A 24,608-nucleotide genomic window follows, 5' to 3' on the forward strand; every position below is an offset into this window, starting at 1 on the left:
CTATCTATCTATCTATCTATCTATCTATCTATCTATCTATCTATCTATCTATCTATCTATCTATCTATCTATCTATCTATCTATCTATCTATCTATCTATCTATCTATCTATCTATCTATCTATCTATCTATCTATTTATCTATCTATCTATATCTATCTATCTATCTATCTATCTATCTATCTATCTATCTATCTATCTATCTATCTATCTATCTATCTATCTATCTATCTATCTATCTATCTATCTATCTATCTATCTATCTATCTATCTATCTATCTATCTATCTATCTATCTATCTATCTATCTATCTATCTATCTATCTATCTATCTATCTATCTATCTATCTATCTATCTATCTATCTATCTATCTATCTATCTATCTATCTATCTATCTATCTATCTATCTATCTATCTATCTATCTATCTATCTATATCTATCTATCTATCTATCTATCTATCTATCTTCTATCTATCTATCTATCTATCTATTTATCTATCTATCTATCTATCTATCTATATCTATCTATCTATCTATCTATCTATCTATCTATCTATCTATCTATCTATCTATCTATCTATCTATCTATCTATCTATCTATCTATCTATCTATCTATCTATCTATCTATCTATCTATCTATCTATCTATCTATCTATCTATCTATCTATCTATCTATCTATCTATCTATCTATCTCTATCTATCTATCTATCTATCTATCCATCCATATAAGCTTCTCTCCAGGAAAGTTTTGCAGAGACTCTGTGCAGTTTGTCACATGCCAGTGCATTTTAGAGGTTTATAAAGCCTCAGCTCAATAATATAAACCTTTATAAATTTCATAGGTTTAATTTTCCTGACAGTGTCTGTGTTTCTGTGAACTTCTCACAGACATTAGAATAAAGTGTGTGCTTCACACAGAACAGAAAGAACAATATTTATGTATACAGTCTATGAACAGCACAGAAACTTCAGACTTAAGCCTGCATCAGGACACAGGCTGTTTTATGATCAGAGGATCCATGTTTGGATGCAGCACCTTCATTTTCAGTGAAAAATCCCTCAGCTGTCTGTTAAACATGAGGCTATTGCTGCAGTTCTTTAATCGTGCAAATAGAAAATACTTAAATGCTGCTTGTCAACCTAAATGATCTTCACATAAGAGTGTGAGTCTCATATAGACTTGAGATGATTTTGGCTGATATGATATCTGACATATTTTGAGAGAACAAACTGTATGTCATGTGACATAAAGCAACAGCACCAACAGTTTGTTGTACAATATATACAAGCTTGGAGGAGATTTGAGGAGACAAAAAACACATTTGTTGAGGAGCTCTGAAGTCTGCAGTCTGGACACAGGAACAGTTTACCACACTCTTCACACTGAAACAGAGAAAAGGTTAGAATAAGATATGAAACACATTTTTTAAAAATAAACGAATTACACTGTGTAAAGTATAGTTGCTGGGACAGGGGCACAGGGCTCAAAACTGGGACTGTCCCGGGTAAATAGGGACGTCTGGTCACTCTATACAACTTTTTGAGGAGGCAGCAACATTATAACATGGTTTAAAGCACACGAGAATCTATTATTTTGTGTAATAGATGAGCTTTAATACTAAAATAATAGATTGGCTGCATTTTAATGAAATCCAAGGACAGAACGTGAACAGAAACCTTGTCTTATTGAAGTACAGTAAAAGTGGGCGGGCCTGTGGTGTCAGAGATAAGACCTGCGCTGGGTCACGTGACACAGGAGCGCTCGTGGCTTGTGGGCAGAGTTGTCGTACAGTCGAGTCTTTCACGGCGACGCGTCAACATGCGCGCTCCGCTCCTCTGCTGCGCTCTGCTCACACTTTTACCTTTACCAAACCTCTCCACGTCCAGCGGCAGTGCCAGGCCAATCATCGGTAAGATTTATTTGGTTGATTCATTGTTTTAAGCTGCAAAATCCCGCTTATGTGTACGTTTTGTGTCAGCGTTGCCTCTGCTGTGACCACGGGGAGAGTGCGTTGACTTGCAAAAAATCACGAGTCACGGTGATTAGGCTGCGTGAGTTTACCTACTGTTGCTCAAATGTTTACGAGTTGGATCTGCATAAACAAATACCAGAAGTGATTTAGGACCTACTAAGCTCATATCATTTTCCAATCTCCTTCCTTTCAAAGAACTCAACAAGAACTCAAATAGTACTAATACTAATACTGTGTGTGAGCTGCAGTGATGTGGAAATATGTTTAGTTAAAATGTGTTTAGTTATAGGCAGTGTTGGGAAGTAGAGGTGGATAAAGTAGTCAATTTTGTTACTTGAGTAAAAGTACAGGTACAAAGGCAAAAAGTTATTCCAGTAAAAGTAAAAGTATCATATGAAAAAATCTACTTCAGTAAAAGTATTAAAGTACCTGCTGAAAACTTAAAGAGCCAAAATAAAGCACTTTTAGAACAATTTAAGGATGAAATGTAGTGTTTTTGATAAATAATTTGGCTGATTTTACGTGATTCAACTGATTTCTTAATTTTTATAGCTGTTTTTGTGTATCTGGTTTGCTCACAGTTGGCACAGCAAAAGGATAAATTCAATTTGTCAACTGGACTAAAGTTTATTTGGTCAAACAGGTTTCGCTGCTTCTTAAATTCTGTGTAGCTCTGTCCTTTTGTCCAGTTGACAAATTGAATTTATCCTTTTGCCGTGGATTCTACCTGGATGACCGAGGGATTTTACACTCAAAGTTGGGACGTTAACTTAAATTAAATGTGCTAAAAAAAATAATAATAATGTGTCAGCCATTTCAGCAGGTCTCACACCATGAAGAAAAGTGCTTTTTACTTTTCAATCCAAAATCTAATCTAAAAAGTAGTGGAGCAGAAAGTACAGGTACACATTCTCAGCTGTAATGAAGTAAAAGTAAAAAGTCTCCACTGTAAAATGTATTTAAGTAAATGTACAGATACCTAAACAAAAGTAAAGTTTTGTGCTTTTACTTTTGTACTTCATTACCTTATCCCACCACTGGAAGCAACAGTTAATTTTGTCATTTGACATTATTCAGTTACTTTTAGGGATGTAACAATAATCGAAATATCGTAATATCGTATTGTCAGAAGTCTCACAATATTATCGTGGGCTGTCACAATATATCGAATTACAAGTTCCTTTGCTTTAAGTGCATGGTTTTATAATAGCAACAATTTATAAACATCGGGAACTACATATCCCATGATTCATTTCAGCACAAACATGAAGAAATATGTTTTTTTACTTGAATTTTTGGGATTATGACAGAAATAATCCACACCAAAATCTTGTCAAGGTATTTTAAAAGTAAAAAAGTGTCCCATCTACAATTATATCAACCTCTTCAAAATATTGCAATAAATATCGTACCGTGAGATTTGGATATCGTCACATCCTTATTTACTTTTCTAAAATCTATATAATACACGGCGGTACTGGATTACGCAATTCAGGATTTAAACTACACATAATTAGTGAGAAAAAATAGAAAAGTTATGGGACCCTGACATTGATTCAAAATTTTAAAATTTGTACATTTCTAAATTACAGATTCGCAGGTTTTATGTGAAATGATGTGATATATTCCAGCCGCACATTTAAGCGTTAAAATGCATTGTGTACTTTTCTGGTGGAGGATCCATCAAATGTGTTTTCTGTCTTCACGGATACCAAATTAGAAAGTTACAGGTCAGATCTGTGGAAAGGTGACCCTGCTTACAGTCAGAATATCTGTTTTTCTAGGTATTTTTGCGCAATAAAACCACCTGTAATTGAATAAATGTAATGTAGAGCAGTGACAGTGACAGACCCCCGACCAAAAAGTTACACAGCGCAACTTTAACCTTACATAGCATTATCCTGACTTGTGTTTTACAGGCATCCTTTCCCAAGAGGTCAGTAGCTATGACTCCGAGCCCAAAGCTGAGTCCTACATCGCAGCCTCGTACGTCAAATTTGTGGAGTCGGCCGGAGCAAGGGTCGTTCCCGTCATGTGAGAAAAGATTTTGACTTTATCTCCTCCTCCATATGTTGCTGTGTAAATGTGTAACTGTTTTGTACGCTGTATTTCTCAGGATCAACCAAACCGAAGAGGAATACAAAGAACTGTTCAACTCTATCAACGGGTAAGTGAAGAGCTGAAAGGTGCATTGTGTAACTTTTTGGTTGAGGGTCCCGTCACTTTCTTGTTTTTATGGCCTGGCCTTGTAACATTGCCTGCAATGTTGAAGTAAAACAACTCTAACTTATATGTATTATACAAGTGGTTTTACTGCTCATAAATACCTAGAAAAACAGGCATTCTGACTGTGTGGGGTCGCCTCTTCACAGATCTGACCTGTAACTTGGTCTGGTTTGTTCTCCATGAAGATAGAAAGCTTTAATGCCATACTGTGAAACATTTAAGACAAAGCAATAACATCTCTGTAAAGAAAAGCATTTGATGGACCCTCCACCAGAAAAATGAAACAATGCGTCTTTAAAGAAGCACTATTTGCAACTTTATTAGCTTTATTACCCATGTGTTTTTTTCTATGGAGATGTTATTTGCCTAAAATTTTCCACAGTATAGCATGATCACTTTATCACATTATATGTATTATATGTAGGCCATCTAATTTGGGATGCTATTTTTGTACCTTTTCAGTATCCAATTATGGCAAAGGAGAAATTCAATTTGTTAACTGGACAAATGTTTATTTAGGTCAAAAACGTTTCGCAACTCATCCAAGCTGCTCCTTCAGTTCTGGTCAGACGCTGGTGAACACTTCTTTATATCTGCCTGCAGGGAGGAGCTAACTACACTGAAACTACTCTGAAACTAACACTCTACTTGTTTACAGTTTCTGTTTATTAGCCTGGCCTATTCATCTGTACTGAGTGTGGGGACATATTAGCAGAATCATTCAGGGCCACAATGAGGGTTTTCACACCTTTGGCCCTGACCTGGCTCCCCCCATTGTTCTCTTTGTTTTAGGTTTGAGGATGGAGTTGTAGATGGGAGAAAGATGGTGTCTGAGGCCTCCATGTCTGTTCAAAGAAGGGTTGTCTTTCCTAACAAAAATAGCCTCTTTGACTCCCCTCTCAAACCAATTATTTTCTCTGGCTAAGATCTGTACCTCACATGACCTGTACAACTGAATACCGGACCTGTACCTCATGTGACCTAAATAAACCTTTGTCCAGTTGACACATTGAACTGAGGGATTTTACCCACAGTATCCAGTGATGTTACTGCATTGACTGGAATGTTACACAGTATGGCATTAAACATATATAGCTTGTATTTATTCAGTTGCAGGGATATTGATGATTGAAACTTGAGACGTCGAAGGATAAGATATCATCACCAATTGATAAAAATTACAAAATGAAAAATGCTTTCGTACTGTGAGCGTGTTAGCGGATTCACAAATCTTTAACATGGCTTTTTTAGTATTAGTCGTTTTTTTATTCGATCATTTTGCACCACTACAAAACAAAACACAGACTACAACCCCATGGATCATGACCGAAAGGGTTTAGGCAGAAGTAAAAAGTACTTATAATTCCAAACCCAATGCTTTAGTGGCGTCACCTGATTGTCTCTATGGAAATAGATAAGTTTAATGCCCTATTGTGGGAAAATTATAGGCAAAGCAATAACATCTCCATGGAGACGTACCGTACGCCCATAAAGTTACATAGTGCATCATAAGTGTGGTAAAATTTTCCAACTTCATAGCAAATTTCGCACACCATATCAGAATACTGTGATTGTGTTTTGAATAGGGGTGTGCAAAGATATTGAAATATCGATGTATCGTATCGTTTAATGTGATGATACAGTATCAGTATCGTGGGCTGCTGTATCCATATATCAGGCAAGAGTATTTTTTGGTATATTTTACTAAATTATTTTGTTACTGTGCTACACTTTTGTTGCTTGTTTATGCGACACATTTGACATTTTCACTGTTTTGATGATTTAAATGTTTGTGTTTCATATGAACTTTGCACAAGAAGTCGTTAGCGTCACTTTTTTTTTTATTGAAGTGTATGTATGGTATCGGCAGCTTCTTAATGATACCCAGCCCTATTTTTGAATATTGGATATATTTATTAGAATAAACATGCAAAACATGTCAACAAGAGCTGAGATTTTAAAGTTAAAGAAGGTGTATTCAGCACAGTTAACTTTTTGGAGCTTTCTACCATGTTAGACCATTGTCTCCTCATCAAAAACATGCCTGAAGAAGTTTTATAATTATGTCAATCATCTTTCCAATACTCAGCCCATAAGCAAAAACTGAAACAAATTAAACAACTTATTACATTGTTTTGTCAATTACAGCCTTTTCAATACAATAAAAGGTAACATGATGATCTAAATATGTTATGTGTTAGCAATTATACCCCCACAAAAGTGTAATACCCCTTTTTAAATTCTATTCGTTTACTTTTTTAGGCTTCTCTTGCCAGGAGGAGGTGTTAGCATCGTCACCTCGGGTTACGCCAGAGCTGCTAAGATATTTTACAACTTTGCTATTGAGGTAAAGACACGTTTCCTGTTTTCTTCGTTGTTCAAAATGGTTTGTCAACACAGCTTTGTTTTAAAATTATTGTATTGTGTTGTTCCAGGCCAACAAGAGAGGAGACTACTTCCCGATCTGGGGCACTTGTCTGGGCTTTGAGCAGCTGGCCTATCTGACCGCGCAGAAACCCATACTGGTGAACACGGATACGACCAATGTGTCTCTCCCGCTCAACTTCACGAATGGTAATGACAGAAACCATTTATTTATGTCCAATTCACTTTTTTGTTAAGAATTGATACTTTACATCAATGTTGGGCAATTATTTTTTCCATGAGGCCACATGAGAAACAGAAAATATTGTGGAGCGCTGAGCCAAAATGCTTAACGCAATTCTGCATAATATTAATTGTATTTCTTTATTTAAAAAAAAAAAAAAAGCAGTAAATAGCATTGTTTAGACGAGCTGGTCAGATTTGTAAGAGTTTATGTTACAACTAAGCAATGAAAAAGTGAGGTTGCCTTATAAAAAATGTCATTCGGGCTACGTTTACCGTATTTTCAGCACTATTAGTCGCTCTGGATTATAAGGCGCACTGTCATTAAATGGTCTAACGTTCGAAACGTTTTTTCACAAATAAACTGCACCAGACTTTAAACGAAACACAACAGTTGGATGGGTTAGTGAGACTTTGTTTGGCGCGTTCACAGTGACTCTGGGCTTTGTTCAGTTGTGGAGTGTAGGGAGTAGGGATGTGCATGACTAATTAGTCGATTAATTGATAATTAATCATTAAGAATTTCATCGATTACGTTCATTTTAACCGAAACCGAATGTAGGTTGCTGTGCGTAGCGTGACTAAACAGGGGTCTGTACATGTGTCTCTGCACTCAGAAGGAGCGAGACACAAACAGTCGGTCAGTCTGCAACGTACTGAAGCACAAATGTGTATTTAACGATGATTTGTACAAGAAATTCCACACTTTCCGTTGCGTTCGGGACAAGTGTGAGTCCATGTGCACAGTGTATAGTGGGAAAAAGTTTTGTCGGGTGAGAGTAGCGCAGTGTCGATGTCGAGGTCCCACCTCCCTCCCCCCGTACGGTGTCCTGGTTTTGACAAACGCAAATCTGGTCACACTAACCTGTATTCCACTGAGTCATGTCTTTTAATCTGACAGAAATTGAACCACATCAAATCACAAGAGCTGTAGTTTTATCTTTGCTTAGTTTATGCAAATTAGCGATGCGGTTTTAAGTTTCGTTTCAGTGAGAGTTGAGCAAAACTGAATTAAACACATTATAATCGCAAATGGCTGATGTGGCTCTAGAGTCGTTACGGTTTATATGTCGTAAAGTTGAGTTTATTTATGCAGATTAGTAGTGCAGATAGTAATAATAATGATGATCATTTTAATATAAAAACGTTAATGATTAATCGATAATCGATCGTTAATTCTTCCGACGATCGATTAAGAAAATTTCATCGAATGCCCATCCCTAGTAGGGAGGGTGTTGTCTACATAATGTTAGCGTGTTCCGTGGAAAAATTATGACTGGAATCGATCGATTGAAATCACACTAGTTTATTCCCTATACAATACAATTCTAATACAGAGCTCTGGGTCAAACCACTGTCCCTGTTGGCCCATATCTGCACAGGTCTTACTTCAGGCAGTCTGAACACCTTTGTCTGTCCCTTAAACCATAAATATGCATCCACAGAAATATGCAAATGATATGTTGATCAGGTTCACGCTTTGGATCCTCCCTGAAGCCTCTCCGTTTATGGGAATGACCAGATCTATTTAGGTTTGGTGCCAGCCAAGATGTCCCCTCGTCAGCTGCTCTGTACAGAATTTCCTTAAAAAAACACAACCTATACAGCAGTATCTTTAAACACATATATCAGATTTCACTGGTTAAGCATTAGCTATTCAAACAAATATATAATTGTAGTATTTAATATATGCATGCAGTACACTCACGATACTTTATTTCTTGATATAGTCTTCAATAACTACCCCCAAAAACATTGTATTTAAAGGTCCTGTTACACAAAATTTACTCTTTAAACCATGTTATAATGTTACCTCCTCAAAAACACGTCAGGAGCTGTGTTTTGTTTCAGTAACCCTTGATTATTAGTCTGTCTACAGCTCTGTTTGACCTTGAGACCTTTCAAGTTAACAGCTCCTTTTACCTTTAGGTCAGTAGAGATTTGAAATTCCAGGGCTGAAATTATCCAAATGATTCTGCATTGAGTTTAAAAACACAATTCCTGTATTAATCAAGGAGGAATGTTTTCAGTTTGAGAGAAAAACTCAGTCTAAATAAGCAGGATTTGTGCATTAAACATGTGTGAATGAAACAAAACACAACTCCAGGTCTGTTTTTGATGAGGAAAAACATAACATAGATCAGAAAATAGCGTAATAGGGGCGTTTTAATCAAAACTGAAGTTGCAAATGCTGTGATCAACAAACTGCTAAAGTGGCAGTAGTCAAACAAACAAAATACTTCATTCTTGTCTTATTATGAACCTGGTAATCCTGTTGTTTGGACTGTGAAAACCTGTCCTACGTGTGATTATTGTATTAGTTTAAGAGCTCAGATTTCAGGTTTGGTCTTGGTTTTGGTTTGAAAAGTCTAAAAGTACAAACTACAAACACAAATCTTTTCAAATCTTTCTCAATCTTTTTAGTAATGCAACAAATAGCAAATTATTATATATACAGTATCAATTAGTTTAGATTTTTGTCCCATACACTACTGATATTTGGTTTGATTCTTTCTTTTTTGCAGAAGCCAGTGGGAGCCGCATGTTTAAGGATTTCCCAGCGGAAGTGATGCAGATGCTGGCAACAGAGGACCTGACCGAAAACTCACACATGTGGAGTGTATCAGTGGAGGTAAACGCTATTGTAATCGCAATAATCGCAGCGATAAGTCTTACTGCAAATCTCAAATCAGTTGTATTCAAGTCCCATTAGTCGATAATCTTTAACAATTTCAAACTGCAAATTGGTCCTGTTTTCTGATCAGTGTTATAATGTTGTTTCCTCATCACAAACAAACCTGGAGTTGTATTTTGTTTCATTCACACATGTTTAACACACAAAGTTGTTAAAACTTTAAACTCCACACACCTTCACTAGAATCATTTGTATAATTTCAACCCTGGAATGGCCAAAATCTATTGAACTAAAGGTAAAAGGAGCTGTTAACTTGAAAACTACTACTGTGTGACATCACAAGGTGGTACAGAGCATTTTGAGCTTTGGAGGTGTAGACAGACTGATAAAGGATTAATCAAATATGTCAATGAAACAAAACACAACTCCAGGTCTGTTTTTGAGGACGTAACAGCATTATATCATGATTTAAAGCTCACAAGAGTTTATGTAAGATAGGACCTTTAAAAGAAAATTGTAAATATCTGTATTTTTATGTAGACTTTTATGACTCATAAGCAAAAACTTTCATTAAAATAAACTGTGGCGTAAACAGAAACTATACTAAACTCTTTTTGTGCAGACTTACAACACCAATGACGATCTGAGGAAGTTTTACAAAGTGCTGTCCACAAATACAGATGGGAAAATAGAGTTCATCTCCACATGGGAAGGTAAAAAATGCATCTTTGAATTAATACAGCATAATTATCTTGACTAATTTAATGTTTTTGGGATATAGTTTAACTGTTTAACTGTTGGGGCATTCCCTTTTCTTAGATGTCTTTGTACTAAACTGAAATCTCAAAATAAATTGAATAAGTTGATACTAAATACACACAATACACATAATTTTAGATAAAAGAATGTCATTTTCAAGGCAAAATGTTAAAATTATCATGTGGTATTATAGAAGGTCTCATAAAGCTTACGATTAATTTTAAAACTATTCAGGAAAAGCTCAACTATTGATACTTTTTTCCAGCATATGATTATCCAATTTATGGCGTCCAGTGGCATCCGGAGAAGAATCCGTTTGAATGGACCAGACCGTATTATGTCCACACCTCCAACGCCGTCAGAGCCACGTTTTACTTCGCTCACTTCTTTGTCAATGAAGGTACAGTATCACAAATCTGTATACGGTCAGTTAATTTGCAACCAGCGTAGAGGTGCACTGTGTAACTGTTTTGGTTGGGGGTCCGTCACCTGCTTGTTTCTATGGATACTTTATTGCTCTGCCTAGAATATTCCACAGTATCTGACCTGTAACCAGTGTTGGGGAGTAACAGATTACATGTACTGGAGTTACGTATTCAGAGTACAAATTATGAGTAACTGTATTCAGTTACAGTTACTGTTTCCATGAGTGGTAATTAGATTACAGTTACTTTGTTGAAATAAATGGATTACACAGCGGTATTTTCCTGTTTTCACATTTCGGGCTATATCCCTTTTTTTTTTTTCCCCCCAGTAATTCCACTCATTGCCGGACACTAAACCAGGTCTAAACCAGGACTAAACCAGGAGTAAACCCGGACTAAAACCAGGTCTAAACCAGGTCTAAACCGAGAGTAAACCAGGACTAAACCAGGTCTAAACCAGGTCTAAACTAGGTCTAAACCAAGACTAAACCAAGAATAAACCAGGTCTAAACCAGGTCTAAACCCAGGTCTAAACCAGGTCTAAACCAGGTCTAAGACAGGCCTAAACGAGGTCTAAACCAAGACTAAACCAGGTCTAAACCAGGACTAAACCAGGACTAAACTGGGACTAAAACCAGGTCTAAACTGGGACTAAACCAGAACTAAACCAGGACTAAACCAGGATTAAAACCAGGTCTAAAACAGGATTTAACAGGACTAAATCATGCTGCACGGACTGTGTCTCCTCCTCTTCTATCAATAATATTTGTAATATGGTTAAGGAAAGACTGGTCTTTTTTATTTTCTTTTAGCAGACAAAACATCTTATGTTACGATTTCCTCGTCTTTGCTGCTCTACAGTAAATCAAGTAATCCAAAGTAATCAGATTACATTACTCACTTTAAGTAATTTAATGGATTACGTTACAAACTACATTTTGGAGTATTTAATCTGTAATCTGTAGGGGAATACAATTTAAAAGTCACCTTCCAAACACTGCCTGTAACTTGGTCTGCTTTGGTCTCATGAACATAGAAAGGTTTAATACAATACTGTGAAACATTCCAGACAAAGCAAAAACATCTCAATGGAGCATTTGACGGATCCTCCACCAGCAAAGTTACACAATGCACCTTTAAATTAACAATTTCCTTTCTTTTCTTTGCAGCCAGGAAAAGCTTGCACTCATTTGAAAGCGAAGAAGCGGCAAGAAAGTTATTAATCTATCATCACAGTCCCATCTACACTGGGGACAACAGAGCATTTGAACAAATATACTACTTTTAATGTCAACGTTTGTTATTATGAAGCCAGTAGAAGATCTCATGTTGTCTAAAGGGACCAAATGACTTTTAATTTAAGCTTGTTTTATCGTGACAACGCTGAATAAATGTTAGATTTTTTGCCACAGAACAAACCAGTAAGCGTGTTTCATTTGCAAAAGCTTAAACGGAGTAACATGTAGTGAAGACGAGCGAGCCTGTAATGTAAAAACGTACTGAGATAAGGTAAAAAGCGGTCAAAAAGTCCATGTCACTCCTTTCAAATGAGCTAAATTATTGACTTTAGCACTTGGCAATTCGGCTGAAACAAGTTAAATACTGCAAATAAACTGTAATTTGAGCAGGTATTCATTACGAAAATATATGCTGAAAAATCAAGTATTAAGACCACACCAATATTAAAGAAACCAGCAATGAAAATTGTATTGTATTGTCCAAATAACGTGTTTATCATTGAAATCGGAGAGTATTTTGTTTCTTTGCATCCAGGTTGAAATACAAGTGTTGTCACAAGGATAAGGGCATGCACAGTAGACATAAATAAGATATTTAAAAGCACAGGCAAGTTTAAGCAACATTGGCCTGGTTAGTCCTTGGATGGGAGACCACTGGGAAAATAGGTGACACGGGGGGCGCTAGAGGCAAGAAACTTCACCCACATTGTCGGGTATGAGCGTGAGTGTGAGGTCAACTTCAATTCAGTCTATTAATAACACGTATATGGTTCATAGTAAGTAAATAATATATCTAGATGGCCAGTGTCTCCACAACTTAAGAGGTGAATCTGACAGAGTGCCTCACAGGACACACTAGAGCAGACATGTCAGACTCACCCCAAATTTGGGCCAAAATATAATTATATTTGGTCCGTGAGCTCAAATCAAATATGTATTAGACCTGCCCGCCATCTGCAACACCAGTGTAGCTCATGCACCACTAATACTACGACTACTACTACTACTACTTTGATGAACTTGTATCTAAGAGATGCCGAGTATTTGTTTCTGCTTTGGACCCATGTGTATCAGAGTAAATCATAGTCTAGCAAACTGAGCTTGGATGAATGTTTTATGATTTTTGACTGTTCATAGTTGAAAAATTGGATTTTCATTGAAGAATGCTGTTGTTTTTGACTGGTTGTTGGCTTGTGGAAAAAAAACATTTAAAAGAAGTAAAAAAAAAACTAGATAGGCTAGAGAAACATTTTTTAAAAATGTATTATTGTTCTGGACTAATCATTTTAATAGGAAAAGGTTTAACATTACATATCTCAAGAGAAAAAACATGCAAATATTGACATTTTTCAATAGTTTGGCCCATGACTTTGTTTTTAATTTTGGCATCCCTGCTTTAGAACTTCAATGATCTGATTATTCAAATTCATGGTAGAGCCAAATAATGACAGGAACACACCAGTTTACAAACATTTCTCTGGCACTGCAAAACATCTACACTTTTAGTAATATTCTCAAAGTCACTGTAGGACACTTTCAAACTCTGCAAAGTCTCTTGTAGTTGTGCAGAGTGGCCAATGTTACAAGAGTGTGGAGTGAATAATGCACTGTAGTCTTGAAAGTTGCCATATAAATCCAATGCTTTATTACTTGGGAAACACCAGGTTGATGCAGAGGTTACAAATGTTTTTTATATTACAATGTGAAGGAGGTATGGTTTTAAGTGGAGGGAGTATTAAAAACACTGTGCCATCATTAATATACTACACCACACATGTCAAGTAAAATGCTGTGTTTTTTTATTTGTAAAATTCTTGATTGTGAAAACGCAAACTGTAGTTCCTGAAAGAGAAAACATAAGTTAGCAAACAATTTTTAAAAATATTTTGTCCAAATAGTTTTTAATCTTACCTTAAAAGTCATCTTGCTGAGTGGCACGATGGCTTGACATGTGGCCAAAGTGACAGGTACATTGGCACTTGGACCTGCCAGGTGTAGTCTTGTGAAACCCAAATTATAAAGTGACTTAAGATTTGTTTGTGGATTATTCACTTGAAAAAACTGGAATCCAGTGCCCTTCAGGGGACCACTGAAAGCTGGGCTTCTCTTCCTTCTGCAAGATGGGAGGTCCCTTTATTGAATATGCTGGTTTTTCTGCTGGCAGGGGAAAAGGGGGAAGAGGATGATGAGGGGGAAGAGGATGATAAGGAGGAGGAGGAGGATTGTGATGATTATCAGGGTACAGAGGATAGATGTAGTATCCTGGCACATGCGGAACAAACTTATATGGAGGATACTGTGGATAAGCTGGAAAGTCAGACAGCGGTGGTCCCCTTACGTCTTGAGGTGGTTCTGGGACTTGCTGTGGTTTCCCATAGTTGACAAATCCTCCTCCCATTTGTGTTTTAGGTGGTGGATTCATTGGTTGCCCATAGTTGACAAATCCTCCTCCCATTTGTGTTTTAGGTGGTGGATTCATTGGTTGCCCCACATATACTTTAACTGGTACCTGAGTGGGCTTTTCTGTAACATCTTTTCTTGGTTTTACCACATTGCCTGGTAACGCAGTAGGTTTGGACAATAGTCGCATGAATAGATTTTGATACGAATTACCAGGAGCTTGTGGAAATGGGTAGTTTGGTGATTTTGTTGCCGGAGGAGCCACAGTGGGTTCAAATACCTGAGGCTTCTGTTGACCCAAGTTTAAATAGCTCGGTACTTGGACCCAGTAAGCACCGTATTGTCCAGGAACCTTTGCGGGAACTTGAGGTGGAGTTTGTTGGGGCAGTTGGGTCGGTTGTTTTTGGGGCAGGTTTTGGGATTGCCCCGACTGCGTTTGGGTGTTTGCAGGCACCCTCCACGGCCTGTAAATGGTATAAGGAGGGGGGTGGAAAGGGGGGTAGTCAGTGGGGCGGACAGCGGGTTTCTGGGGCTTTACAACTGCAAACACGGGTGGTCTTGGGGTTGCTAAAGTTGGTGGAGGCATGAATACTAGGCCTGGTGGTCTCACCTGCGGCTATAAAAGACAAAAATCTGGGTTATTAATTAACCTTGCAGACAAGATAATTGTAAATTTATTGCTAATTTGCAAGTAAACAAGTTGTGGCATGCAAAAAGTAGAGCTTATGAAGTATGTTGGAATGGACACTTCTGGAGGAAAAATTGGGTCCACATGTTATTTTAAGTTGTTGTGGCCAATTTAACCTTTGTTGGAGTCACTCAATATGGAGAATATTACTCTGAGCTCCATTCCTGCATTGATTAGGGAGGCATTAGGATTACTTTGCCTGGAACGTTCCACAATATGGCATTAAACTTCTCCATCCCCATGGAGACAAGACGCTGACACCATCAGGTCAACTTGCACATTAGGTCTGTGCAGAAGTAAGTCAGGGTAAAGTATAAACTCACTTTCTAAGCCTTTTTTTTTTTTTTTAATCAATTAAAAGCTTAATACTTTGTCAATACTGTGGAACATTCCAGACGATGCAATAATCTATGCAGACAAGATGACTGCCCATTCACCAGAAGAGTTATATAATGCACCTTTATTTTTATTGCATGTTTGTGTGCACTTACCTGGTTCACCACCAGTCTTGGAGGCCAAGGCTTCAGAAGCCCCATCCCTGGTTTGGGAACATGAGGCTTATTTGGGTCTTCAAATCCAACAAATCCAAAACTTACTGCTAATGGGTTACAAAAATGAACTGTTAAGTAAAGATATCACTTAAAAACAGATAAATCACTGACTTTAAAAATCAGCCTACTTACCATTTGCCCAGTGTGCTGCGACTGCAACCAAACAGAACACCCACCTAAATAAAAAGGAGTTTAGATTAATTTACAGTTTAAGAAATGCCAGAACATAATAACTAAACCAACTATTCCAAAGTCACACTAAAACTACAACTGAGATTACTTTCCATTTCACATGCATCTCCTCCAAATACACTCACCCCGTAGCTAAAAACACTACAATTTCGAGCAGAATTCTTCGTAAGATTCACGAGCGACCAAACAGATCTTACCGTATCAAAAGCTCCATTGTGTCAAGTCCAAGCGCCAAACTAGGCCACTTCTGTCACAGAACTACATTAAAAACAGACAGAGGGATGAGCAGAGGCTGAGCTTTTTACACCGACCAGGCCTCAGGTAATCACTCACAGGTGTGCAGCTCAGCAGGTGAAGGAGATTAGACCTGTGAGGATGGAGGGGAAAAGGGGCGGAGCTGAGTTTACACCTGTGAGGATGGAGGGGAAAAGGGGCGGAGCTGAGTTTACACCTGTGAGGATGAAGGGAAAAGGGGCGGAGCTGAGTGAGGATGGAGGGAAAAGGGGCGGAGCTGAGTTTACACCTGTGAGGATGGAGGGGAAAAGGGGCGGAGCTGAGTTTACACCTGTGAGGATGGAGGGGAAAAGGGGCGGAGCTGAGTTTACACCTGTGAGGATGGAGGGGAAAAGGGACGGAGCTGAGTTTAGTGGAGGGGAAAGGGGCGGAGCTGAGTTTACACCTGTGAGGATGGAGGGGAAAAGGGGCGGAGCTGAGTTTACACCTGTGAGGATGGAGGGGAAAAGGGGCGGAGCTGAGTTTTACCTTGGTCACTGAAAATACAGGCTATAGAAATGTTCATGATGATGCTGAAGTTTATAGTAGGTCTAATAAATAATAATTTTGTGGACATGAAAAGCCAATATAATATATAAGCCTACAACAATAAAAACTAATGTTTGTATTTCAGTTTTTAACATTTTAGGTAACTTATTTAGATTTAGACAAACTTTTGATTCACAAGGGAAATTATGTGGACACAGCAGCTCACATATCACAATATAATATAATAACAAAGAGAAAAAAATATAAATGTTAAAAATAAATTCTAAATAAGTAGCAAAAAAGAGCAAGAGAGAGTTGTCAAAAAAGACGTAGTTATATAAATTATATAAAATCACAGCTTCATACAAGAGGACATTATCTATTACATAAGGGTGAGTTGTTGTACAGTTGTAGGGAGTATTATAGTATGAATGTTGTCCTGTACCTCTCACGCCTTTCTGTGTGGAGTATATGGTGTGTATTATCTGTCCTATATACTTTTCATTGTGTTCATACAATACACTGTACAAAACAAATTGAGATAAGGAAATAGGCTAAATAAATTGCATTGTTTCCTACGCTGTAACGCTATGTGGACTTACTTCAGCTTTGTGCCAAGAGCTCGTGTTATGTAGCATTTTATTATAGACTGTAAACCTAACACACACCTTCATAAACTTTCCTTTGTTATAAATGTTTTGTGGGCGTGCCTTCTCTTCCGGGACGATCCACCTGACGCGCACGGGACAGGTGCAGGAGCAGAGTCCGACCTGCGCTCGTTTTGGGACCCGGTCACTGCAAACCCACGGATTTATGTGCACACAGCGGGGGACTGGACACACGCGAAGAAGAGGTCCACGCGGGTTATGTCGTGATATGAACTTAAGAGACGATTCGGGCGATAATTTAACTTGACAACAAAACGAAAGCGGCGGATTCACCAGTTCACCAAACGTTCTGCAGCCGGATTAATGCTGATTTCCGAACAAGTCTTCCTCTAATATTTCCTCGTGCAGATCATAGAGTTTGTGCAGATGGAGTCAACAGGAGCCACGGGTGAGTGAGTGACGCTTTTTACACTTAAACGCACTGTCAGCCTTTAACTCGGTCTTTAACCTTTTGTTTTTTGTTGTTTTTTTTTTCTCTAAAACGAGCAGAGAAATTTTAAGTTTTGCTTTTCTTGTTTTGTCACTTCAGACTGACAGACCGTGCGTAATTGTAGACGTAAAATGACGTGCGTGGCCGGTTAGCTCAGTTGGTTAGAGCGTGGTGCTAATAACGCCAAGGTCGCGGGTTCGATCCCCGTACGGGCCAACGCTGTTTTGAGTCGAGCCAACAGACAATGTCTTGTACCTGTTTTATATACTAAACTGTAATGCATTTGAAGTTAAATCCAGTTGCATCAAGACAAAAAAATGAGTCAATAAGAGTCAACTGGTAACAGGAGTCATGATGCCAGGAGGGTTTGAGGGGGCACTGGACTCCACGAACATCCAATGCACTCCTGTTACTCCCTATTTTCTTAGGACATTCAATCTTGACTAAAAATCAAATGGCAACTACAGAGTGTTCAAAATGTGACGGCAATAAAACAATAATTCCAGGTTTCATAAATCACTGCAGGGTGTTAACTGCATTTAAACTTGTTTAAAACAGCAAAGCAAACATGGTAGGGTGTCGGTGGGGGTGCACGTACATTAAAAGCTCTAAATTTACATGTTAAGTGTGCACTCCCATAGTTTCTCCAAACAAATATGTCTGGCATCGCCCCTGACTGGTAACAACACTATTATATGACCCTCACATTGCTTTTAATAGTCTACCGGAACCTTGTGTTGTCATTTTGCCAGTGTTCAGATTAAGGTGCTTAAAATGTTAAATCAGCGTCCTTTTCGTGTCCATTGCGGTGTGTTTTTGGGGACAGGGGGCAGTGTGAGGCGCTCTCCTCTGGACCTCATCATGAACCAGATCCGGAGGAAGCGCTCAGACCGCAGGCCCCTGGGGAGGCTCCTGTCCTGGGCCTCAGAGCGGACCGTGATCCGAGAGGACGAGCCCGACGCGAAGGTCCAGAGTCCAGGTCAGATCACAAGACTATCGTGAATAATAATGAATAATAATGCATTTGAGACACTTTAGTACATTACTCATTCATTACACGCTGGTGGTAAAGTACGATTGTAGTCACAGCTGCCCTGGGGTAGACTTGAGGAAAGCAAGGCTGCCAGTTTGCCCCATAGGCCTCTCCAACCACCACAAACGCTCACATACTCCAAATTCACACTGGGCAAGATGGGTGAAGTGTCTTGCTTAACGACACAACAACAATATCCACTAGACTAAAGAGCCACAGGTGTCCCACTGCAACACTTGGGATTCCCAGCAGTTATTTCAGTACTAATCTGGCCCGACCTTTTCATTATCTGTATTTTTACTTCTGTTGTGTGTTGTGTTTTGTGTTTTTCATTATTTATTTATTTATTTAGAACATAAATTGTGTTGAATCTGCCTATTTTAATATAGATCTATAAACACAGATCTATATTAAAATGATATTAATCAGATGTCACATAGGTATTTTCACCAAACACGTATCTTTTGTTGACTGTACAGCATATTTCTGTGTTTCCTTTCCTTTGAACCTTCAGCTGTTCCAGAGTCTGACGAGGAGCAGGGCATGGGGTGGGGGCGAGTTCGTGCTTTTCTTCACCGATTCGGCTCAGAGACAGAGAAAGGGAGAATCAACCTGTCCCACTGCGACCTGACCGCCACAGACCTCCTCGAACTCGGTAAAACGTGTAGATTTTATTTACACTTTAAAATTTATTTCAGTACTCTAAGTTAAATTATAAACTGCAGTATGGCGTTCTTCAAATGAATAAAGCAATATTAAGGGAGTTAAAGGTACAGTGTGTAACTTTCTGGATGTGGTACGTCACTGTCCATGGAGGAAATAAGCAGGAGCAGGCCCACCTTCATGTAAACTCGCTCAGAATAAGGATATATGTTGTTCAGTCAAAAAAACAATCAAAATGAAAAAAAAAAAAAACTCTATTATTTGATATTTTAGTTTCTTTGTTTTTCTAAAAAGTGTGGCTTTAAAAAGTAATTTAAAGGTCATTTAGTACTGTGTCAAAACTGAACAGGTGATGTTTCTGTCCACACAGGCACCCTGCTGCCCTACGTGCCGCTGTTGGAGGACTTGGACTTGTCCTGGAACGATCTGATTGGTGGAAGTCTCCGCGCTCTCTCCTCCCACTTAAACCACATGAACTGTCTGTCCGCTCTGAGGCTCAGCGGCTGCAGACTCAACCACCAAGACCTCAGCGCTCTAGGTACGATTTTATTTTACCAGCATACATCAGTTTTGTAGTCCTGTTTTTGTCCTTTATATTTAATTACTTGTACTGGTTACATAACAGTTAGTTTAGACCTGCAATCCATCCAGTCGTCATTACTGAGGAGCAGGATTATTTATTTGGTGAGATTTAGGTAGTTTTCTGGTGAACATTTTGAGCTATTAAACCTTTTATTTCATGTATTTACTTTTATTTTTGCAATTTTAAGGACTTCTGGGGGGAAAGTTGTATTGCTATGTTGCATTTTAAACACGTTGATACAATATTTCTGCAAATGTGTTTTAAAACCGAGTTAAATGTCTGTGTTTTATAGGAGATGCTTTGAGCTGCCTACCTTCAGTTGAGGTCCTGGATTTGTCCTGGAACGGAGCGCTCGGCGGTGGTGGGTTGCAAGGTCTTGTGGGTAAACTGCAGCCCACTCTGACAGAGCTCCACCTGGTGGCCTGTGAGCTCACTGCGGCGGATGGCACTTCACTGGGTAAAACTTTTCCTCCACTTCAGTCCATTGAACCTATGAAGATAAAATTAACATTAAATACAAAAGAGATAATTATGTCGTCACCCTGATAAAAGTTTATTCTATTGTGTGTAGCTTATATACCACATTTGACTTATTTTATACATTATATAATTTTCCTCATGGATCAAGAATGTTTAAAATTGAGCCTTTGATGAAGTACATTGTTATAATAGAAAAAGTACTTTCAGATTTAGATTTCTTTAGTCCTTTCTTTAGTCCTATGTATAGAGTGAATGAATAATGCTGAATAATGCTCTGTAAAGCGTCTTTCTGACAAAAATGTCTGTGAAAAGCGCTATATAAATAAAGACTTACTACTAAGACTACTATCAAATATTATGATATATTTTTCAAAGATTTTACTTAGAATTAAAACTTCTGAATCAGATACAAACACAATATTTAATTTTGTAATGCTCAAATATAATGTTTTTTTTTACTAAATGACTAGTAGCTGTCTTTAAATTCCACATTGTTTTATTTCGACATACATTTTGGGGAAGTATATTTTTTTAGGTACCGTTATTTTACATGTCTGCTTTTATTAGGAGAGATACTGTCCTCCATGTCGTGTCTGTCTGTACTGGACCTCTCCTGTAACCCAAACTTCACTGATGGAGTCAAAGACGTGTGCTCCGCTCTGTCCAAAAACACTTCCCTCAAAACACTCAGACTTCAGGCAGTGGGACTGGCCCCTCTCAGCCTACAAGCTCTGGGTACGATTTATAACACACTATACTAGTATTTCCATCACATTTGGATTTCTTGTCACTATCACTGAACCTAAAGGGACAAATATGGACAGGCATTTTTTTTTTAAAAGCTCAGAAGCTCCTGAATTCTGAGCACAGTTACATTTCCAACTGGTTTTAGTTGTAAGAACTGATTGGACAGAACCAAAACACCAAATTACATAAACATGACCTTCTATTTTTTTTTTATTTAAGAATACATAATTATCAATAAAAGCAATCTGGGATCTGCAAACTCAAATGCATCATGTTTATGAAATTTGAAGTATTCATTTTCTATACACTCTCTTTAAAGTTGGGATCATTTAAAATCTTCTTTTTATACAGAGGTGCACTGTGTTAAATAAATAATAAAAAATAAAATGAGGAAAACTCTTCTCTGTTTGTTGCTGAACAGGTGAATCTCTCCAGTTCGTGCCCTCGCTGCGTCTCTTGGACCTGTCCTGTAACAAAGGCCTGTCTGGACACCTGTCGCTCCTCTCCCCTCACCTGTCGCACCTGTCTCTGCTCGAAACACTCGACCTCCATCTGAGCGGACTGACGCGCTCCGACATACAAGCTCTGGGTACGATTTTACATTTTGAACTTTCGAAATATTTATTCTTGATTTTCAGATATTTTGTTTTAAAACTAAACTACAGTTGCCTAATGAAACCCTTGTTGTTTCCTGTCTCCAGTCCAGGTGCTGCCCTCTCTGATTTCTTTAACAGACCTGAATGTTTCGTCCAATCAGGAGACAGGAGACACGGTGCATACGCTGATCCCTGCTCTCCCGCTCACCCACATGAAGAGACTCCCCCTGAACAACTGTGATCTAACCCACAAATCCTACACCGCTCTGGGTATGCAGGGTTTAACTTTTAACTTGTTTTATCATACAAGAAACTGATAAAAACTCCTGGTTAAATTAAGGCAAGGTGAACATTTTACTTCTCAAATTATGTTCAAAACTGCCAGGAAACAGGAAGCCCAAAGAGGAGATTGTGAAAGAAGATACAGATGAGAGTGAAGGAGTTTAGAATAGTGAAGAGAGAGAAAGATGTTTAAAACTAAGTCTGTGTTATTTTCTTTTAGTTGTGGCTGTGCCGTACCTTCGCTGTGTGGACGTGTCTTGGTGTAAAGTGGTCGGGGGCAGACTGTTGTTGCTTCTTGAAGCTCTTCAGCCGTCGGTGCTCCAGGAGCTGAGACTGAGCAGCTGTGAACTCAACACACAGGACATTCAACATCTGGGTAACCAAACGCAAAAGCAATTTTACACACTATCACTAAAACTTAGACTATCCATGGTTTTTAGAGTGATGAATAATTAAGATTGTTGTTGCAGCCATTAACAATTCATAATGTCACAGCTGATACTCATGAAAACAAAACTTATACTTTCTCCCTGTATTGGTGCCGATGAATTTAATCTCCCAAACTGAGGATAATAACCATTTCTCGCTATTAATTTCATTTTTTTTTTTAATAGTGCAAATATCTTAAAAGAAAATCCTGAGTAATAGTAGTACCAAGGCCCTTGAAATGCATATCACCATCTCTATTAAATGTTATATTGGTGGTTTGGTGGTGGTGTGATGATGTCGTATTTCCAGATGGGGAGCAAGAGCCAGTTTTCCAAATTGATAACATTGCATTTGTCATAAAATATCCAGATAGTTTATTCACAAATGTTTAATATAATCTATTACCCATTAACCTGTACTATTACAGCACAAGCCTACATTTTAACTGTATTTATCATAGCTACACTCCCATTGCTCTGCATCAAAACGATTGCTCCATAAACTCGATGTGATTTATCACGCAGCCATTCGCTTTGTCACAGGTGCATCATTTACCACCCATCATTGCACACTTTACTCTTTCGTGAACTGGCCCTCTCTCCACACCCGCAGACAAACCCACTGGTTATTGTTCATTATAAATGTTTAACTGCACATCTACTGCAAATCCACAGCTCCAGACGCACACTGCTCTCCAACAGATACATGACTCTGGTCTTTCCTAAAGCCCGCACAGCTTTGGGACGCTCCTCATTTCAGTTTTCTGCAGCAAGAGACTGAAACCACCTTCAACAGACTTTAAAAATCAGTTAGTTTTTACCTCTGTCAACTTTTAAAAACTCCAACCAGAGTATTTTACATTACACTTTTATATCTTTAATCTGCAATTGTTTCACTGTCTTATGTCTCTATTCACTGTTTCATGTTATGTTCGATGTGTAAGTGTGTTCTGTTTGTGCTTCTGTTTTATACTGCCTCTTGACCAGGTCGTCATTGTAAATCAGAAGGTGTTCTCAACTGACTTACCTGGTAAAATATCGAATAAATAAAAAAATAAATAAAAATCTGTATTAAATAGTATTAGTCCATGGAACGTTGTGTTGTCATCTGAAACCCAGCATTTCTTAATGTTGAGATGCCACCTGAAACACTGACATTTGTTTTATCACTTGATTTTTCTGAGTCCAATAACATGCTGTGACTACTATGCATTTTAAACTATAGTAATTTTAAAACGAATGTCCAATTTAAAGATACTTCTAAGCAGTTCAAACAGTATGTCACATCTTGAAAATTGTAATAACCTCAAAGTCTAAACTACTGATGAAAATTTGCTTTTAAAGTCATTTCTTTTACTGCTGTTTAATTAATGAAATTGCACTAATCTAACTAATCTAACAGCATAATTTCAGCCTTCCATTTCTTAATTTATTTTCTATTCTCTGTTGCCCTTAGCCTCAGTGTGCCATGGCGGCTTTCTCTCCTCTCTCCGAGTTCTGGATCTCTCCTACAATGGTTCCGTTGGGTCAAATGGCTGGTCCAGTCTGTTCACCTCTGGAGGACTGGGTTCACTGGAAGAACTTGACCTGAGCCTGCGACCTATCACCTCTGCCCCCTGCTCGGACTGGCTGCCCGCTCTGCTCCGCGCTCTCCCTCGCCTGACGGCTCTGAAAAGACTGGGACTACAAAGATGGACGATCGGAGGCCAAGAAAAACTACAACTGGATCATAGTCTGAGGAAAAGAAATGTCCTGTTAGAGATGGACACGGAGGAAACCAGTCAGGACAAAGAGATTCAGCCTGAGGAGTAAAAACCTAACACAGAATCAAGTATTAAACAAGACTATTACGAATTAAAGCACCACTGGGTAACTTTTTACCCAAATGATAGACTATAAAAGTATTTCATTTTGGATGTTTTCATTGTCTCGTGACTCTTATTTTGGCTATAATGTTCTATAGTACGGCATTACTATTATCTATCTCCTTGAAAAATGTTCCTATGTACGATTTTAACTTTCCGTTTCCATGGTTACCTCCAGAAAGTTGCACAGTGTTGCTTTAAACTAAACCATGTCTCAATCAGATACTGTGATGTTGTTGTACTTGCACTTACAAATTAGGCTATTGAACTGTTTGAATGTTGTTTTCTAAGCACTATGTTGAAAAAAAAAACAAGCAAACATTTAACTGCACATTGATGTTAAGAAAATATACGATTTATTTGTGTCTGTTTTTT

The 24,608-nt window shown here is 38.2% G+C and overlaps 3 protein-coding genes and 1 non-coding gene across 5 annotated transcripts; 3 read left to right on the forward strand and 1 right to left on the reverse strand.

Moving 5' to 3' along the window:
* The first annotated feature begins 1,768 nt into the window (after window positions 1-1,768).
* On the forward strand, window positions 1,769-12,045 carry LOC110158323 (gamma-glutamyl hydrolase-like). The gene is made up of 9 exons (XM_020922783.2): window positions 1,769-1,912; window positions 3,895-4,009; window positions 4,092-4,142; window positions 6,464-6,548; window positions 6,637-6,775; window positions 9,334-9,440; window positions 10,066-10,156; window positions 10,468-10,602; window positions 11,797-12,045. The coding sequence occupies exons 1-9, from the start codon at window positions 1,822-1,824 to the stop codon at window positions 11,913-11,915; spliced, it is 933 nt and encodes a 310-aa protein (XP_020778442.1). The 5' UTR covers window positions 1,769-1,821; the 3' UTR covers window positions 11,916-12,045.
* A 1,602-nt stretch (window positions 12,046-13,647) lies between these two features.
* LOC129408102 (uncharacterized) lies at window positions 13,648-16,013 on the reverse strand. The gene is made up of 5 exons (XM_055150905.1): window positions 15,894-16,013; window positions 15,637-15,680; window positions 15,445-15,551; window positions 13,777-14,881; window positions 13,648-13,707 (listed from the first exon to the last, which is right to left on the reverse strand). The coding sequence occupies exons 1-4, from the start codon at window positions 15,908-15,910 to the stop codon at window positions 13,910-13,912; spliced, it is 1,140 nt and encodes a 379-aa protein (XP_055006880.1). The 5' UTR covers window positions 15,911-16,013; the 3' UTR covers window positions 13,648-13,707; window positions 13,777-13,909.
* Window positions 16,014-16,473: 460 nt separating this feature from the next.
* lrrc31 (leucine rich repeat containing 31) lies at window positions 16,474-24,592 on the forward strand. Of its 2 annotated transcripts, XM_020922785.2 has the most exons (10): window positions 16,474-17,514; window positions 18,383-18,535; window positions 19,104-19,244; window positions 19,623-19,790; window positions 20,128-20,292; window positions 20,883-21,050; window positions 21,484-21,651; window positions 21,764-21,928; window positions 22,161-22,316; window positions 23,825-24,592. In XM_020922785.2, the coding sequence occupies exons 1-10, from the start codon at window positions 17,493-17,495 to the stop codon at window positions 24,178-24,180; spliced, it is 1,662 nt and encodes a 553-aa protein (XP_020778444.2). In that variant the 5' UTR covers window positions 16,474-17,492; the 3' UTR covers window positions 24,181-24,592. The 2 variants fall into 2 exon arrangements, with proteins under 2 accessions (XP_020778444.2, XP_055007247.1); XM_055151272.1 differs by having other exon boundaries at window positions 16,474-18,535.
* Window positions 17,699-17,772, forward strand: trnai-aau (transfer RNA isoleucine (anticodon AAU)). The gene has a single exon. It is a non-coding gene; the product is annotated as a tRNA-Ile (tRNA).
* Window positions 24,593-24,608: the final 16 nt, after the last annotated feature.

The sequence above is a fragment of the Boleophthalmus pectinirostris genome, unplaced genomic scaffold (assembly GCF_026225935.1).
Source record: "Boleophthalmus pectinirostris isolate CB_2022bp ecotype Guang Dong unplaced genomic scaffold, ASM2622593v1 HiC_scaffold_15, whole genome shotgun sequence".
NCBI classification, from domain to species: Eukaryota; Metazoa; Chordata; class Actinopteri; order Gobiiformes; family Gobiidae; genus Boleophthalmus; species Boleophthalmus pectinirostris.

Excerpts from the sequence above, each read along its gene's own strand:
- LOC110158323 (XM_020922783.2), top strand. The coding sequence starts at position 1,822 with ATGCGCGCTCCGCTCCTCTGCTGCGCTCTGCTCACACTTTTACCTTTA. Across the intron at positions 6,776-9,333 it reads CCCGCTCAACTTCACGAATG|AAGCCAGTGGGAGCCGCATG; the intron begins GTAATGACAGAA and ends TCTTTTTTGCAG. Across the intron at positions 9,441-10,065 it reads TGTGGAGTGTATCAGTGGAG|ACTTACAACACCAATGACGA; the intron begins GTAAACGCTATT and ends CTTTTTGTGCAG.
- LOC129408102 (XM_055150905.1), bottom strand. Across the intron at positions 15,552-15,636 it reads CGCAGCACACTGGGCAAATG|CAGTAAGTTTTGGATTTGTT; the intron begins GTAAGTAGGCTG and ends GTAACCCATTAG. Across the intron at positions 14,882-15,444 it reads CAAGACTGGTGGTGAACCAG|CCGCAGGTGAGACCACCAGG; the intron begins GTAAGTGCACAC and ends TGTCTTTTATAG.
- lrrc31 (XM_055151272.1), top strand. The coding sequence starts at position 18,331 with ATGTTAAATCAGCGTCCTTTTCGTGTCCATTGCGGTGTGTTTTTGGGG. Across the intron at positions 20,293-20,882 it reads GGCGGATGGCACTTCACTGG|GAGAGATACTGTCCTCCATG; the intron begins GTAAAACTTTTC and ends TGCTTTTATTAG. Across the intron at positions 21,652-21,763 it reads CTCCGACATACAAGCTCTGG|TCCAGGTGCTGCCCTCTCTG; the intron begins GTACGATTTTAC and ends TCCTGTCTCCAG.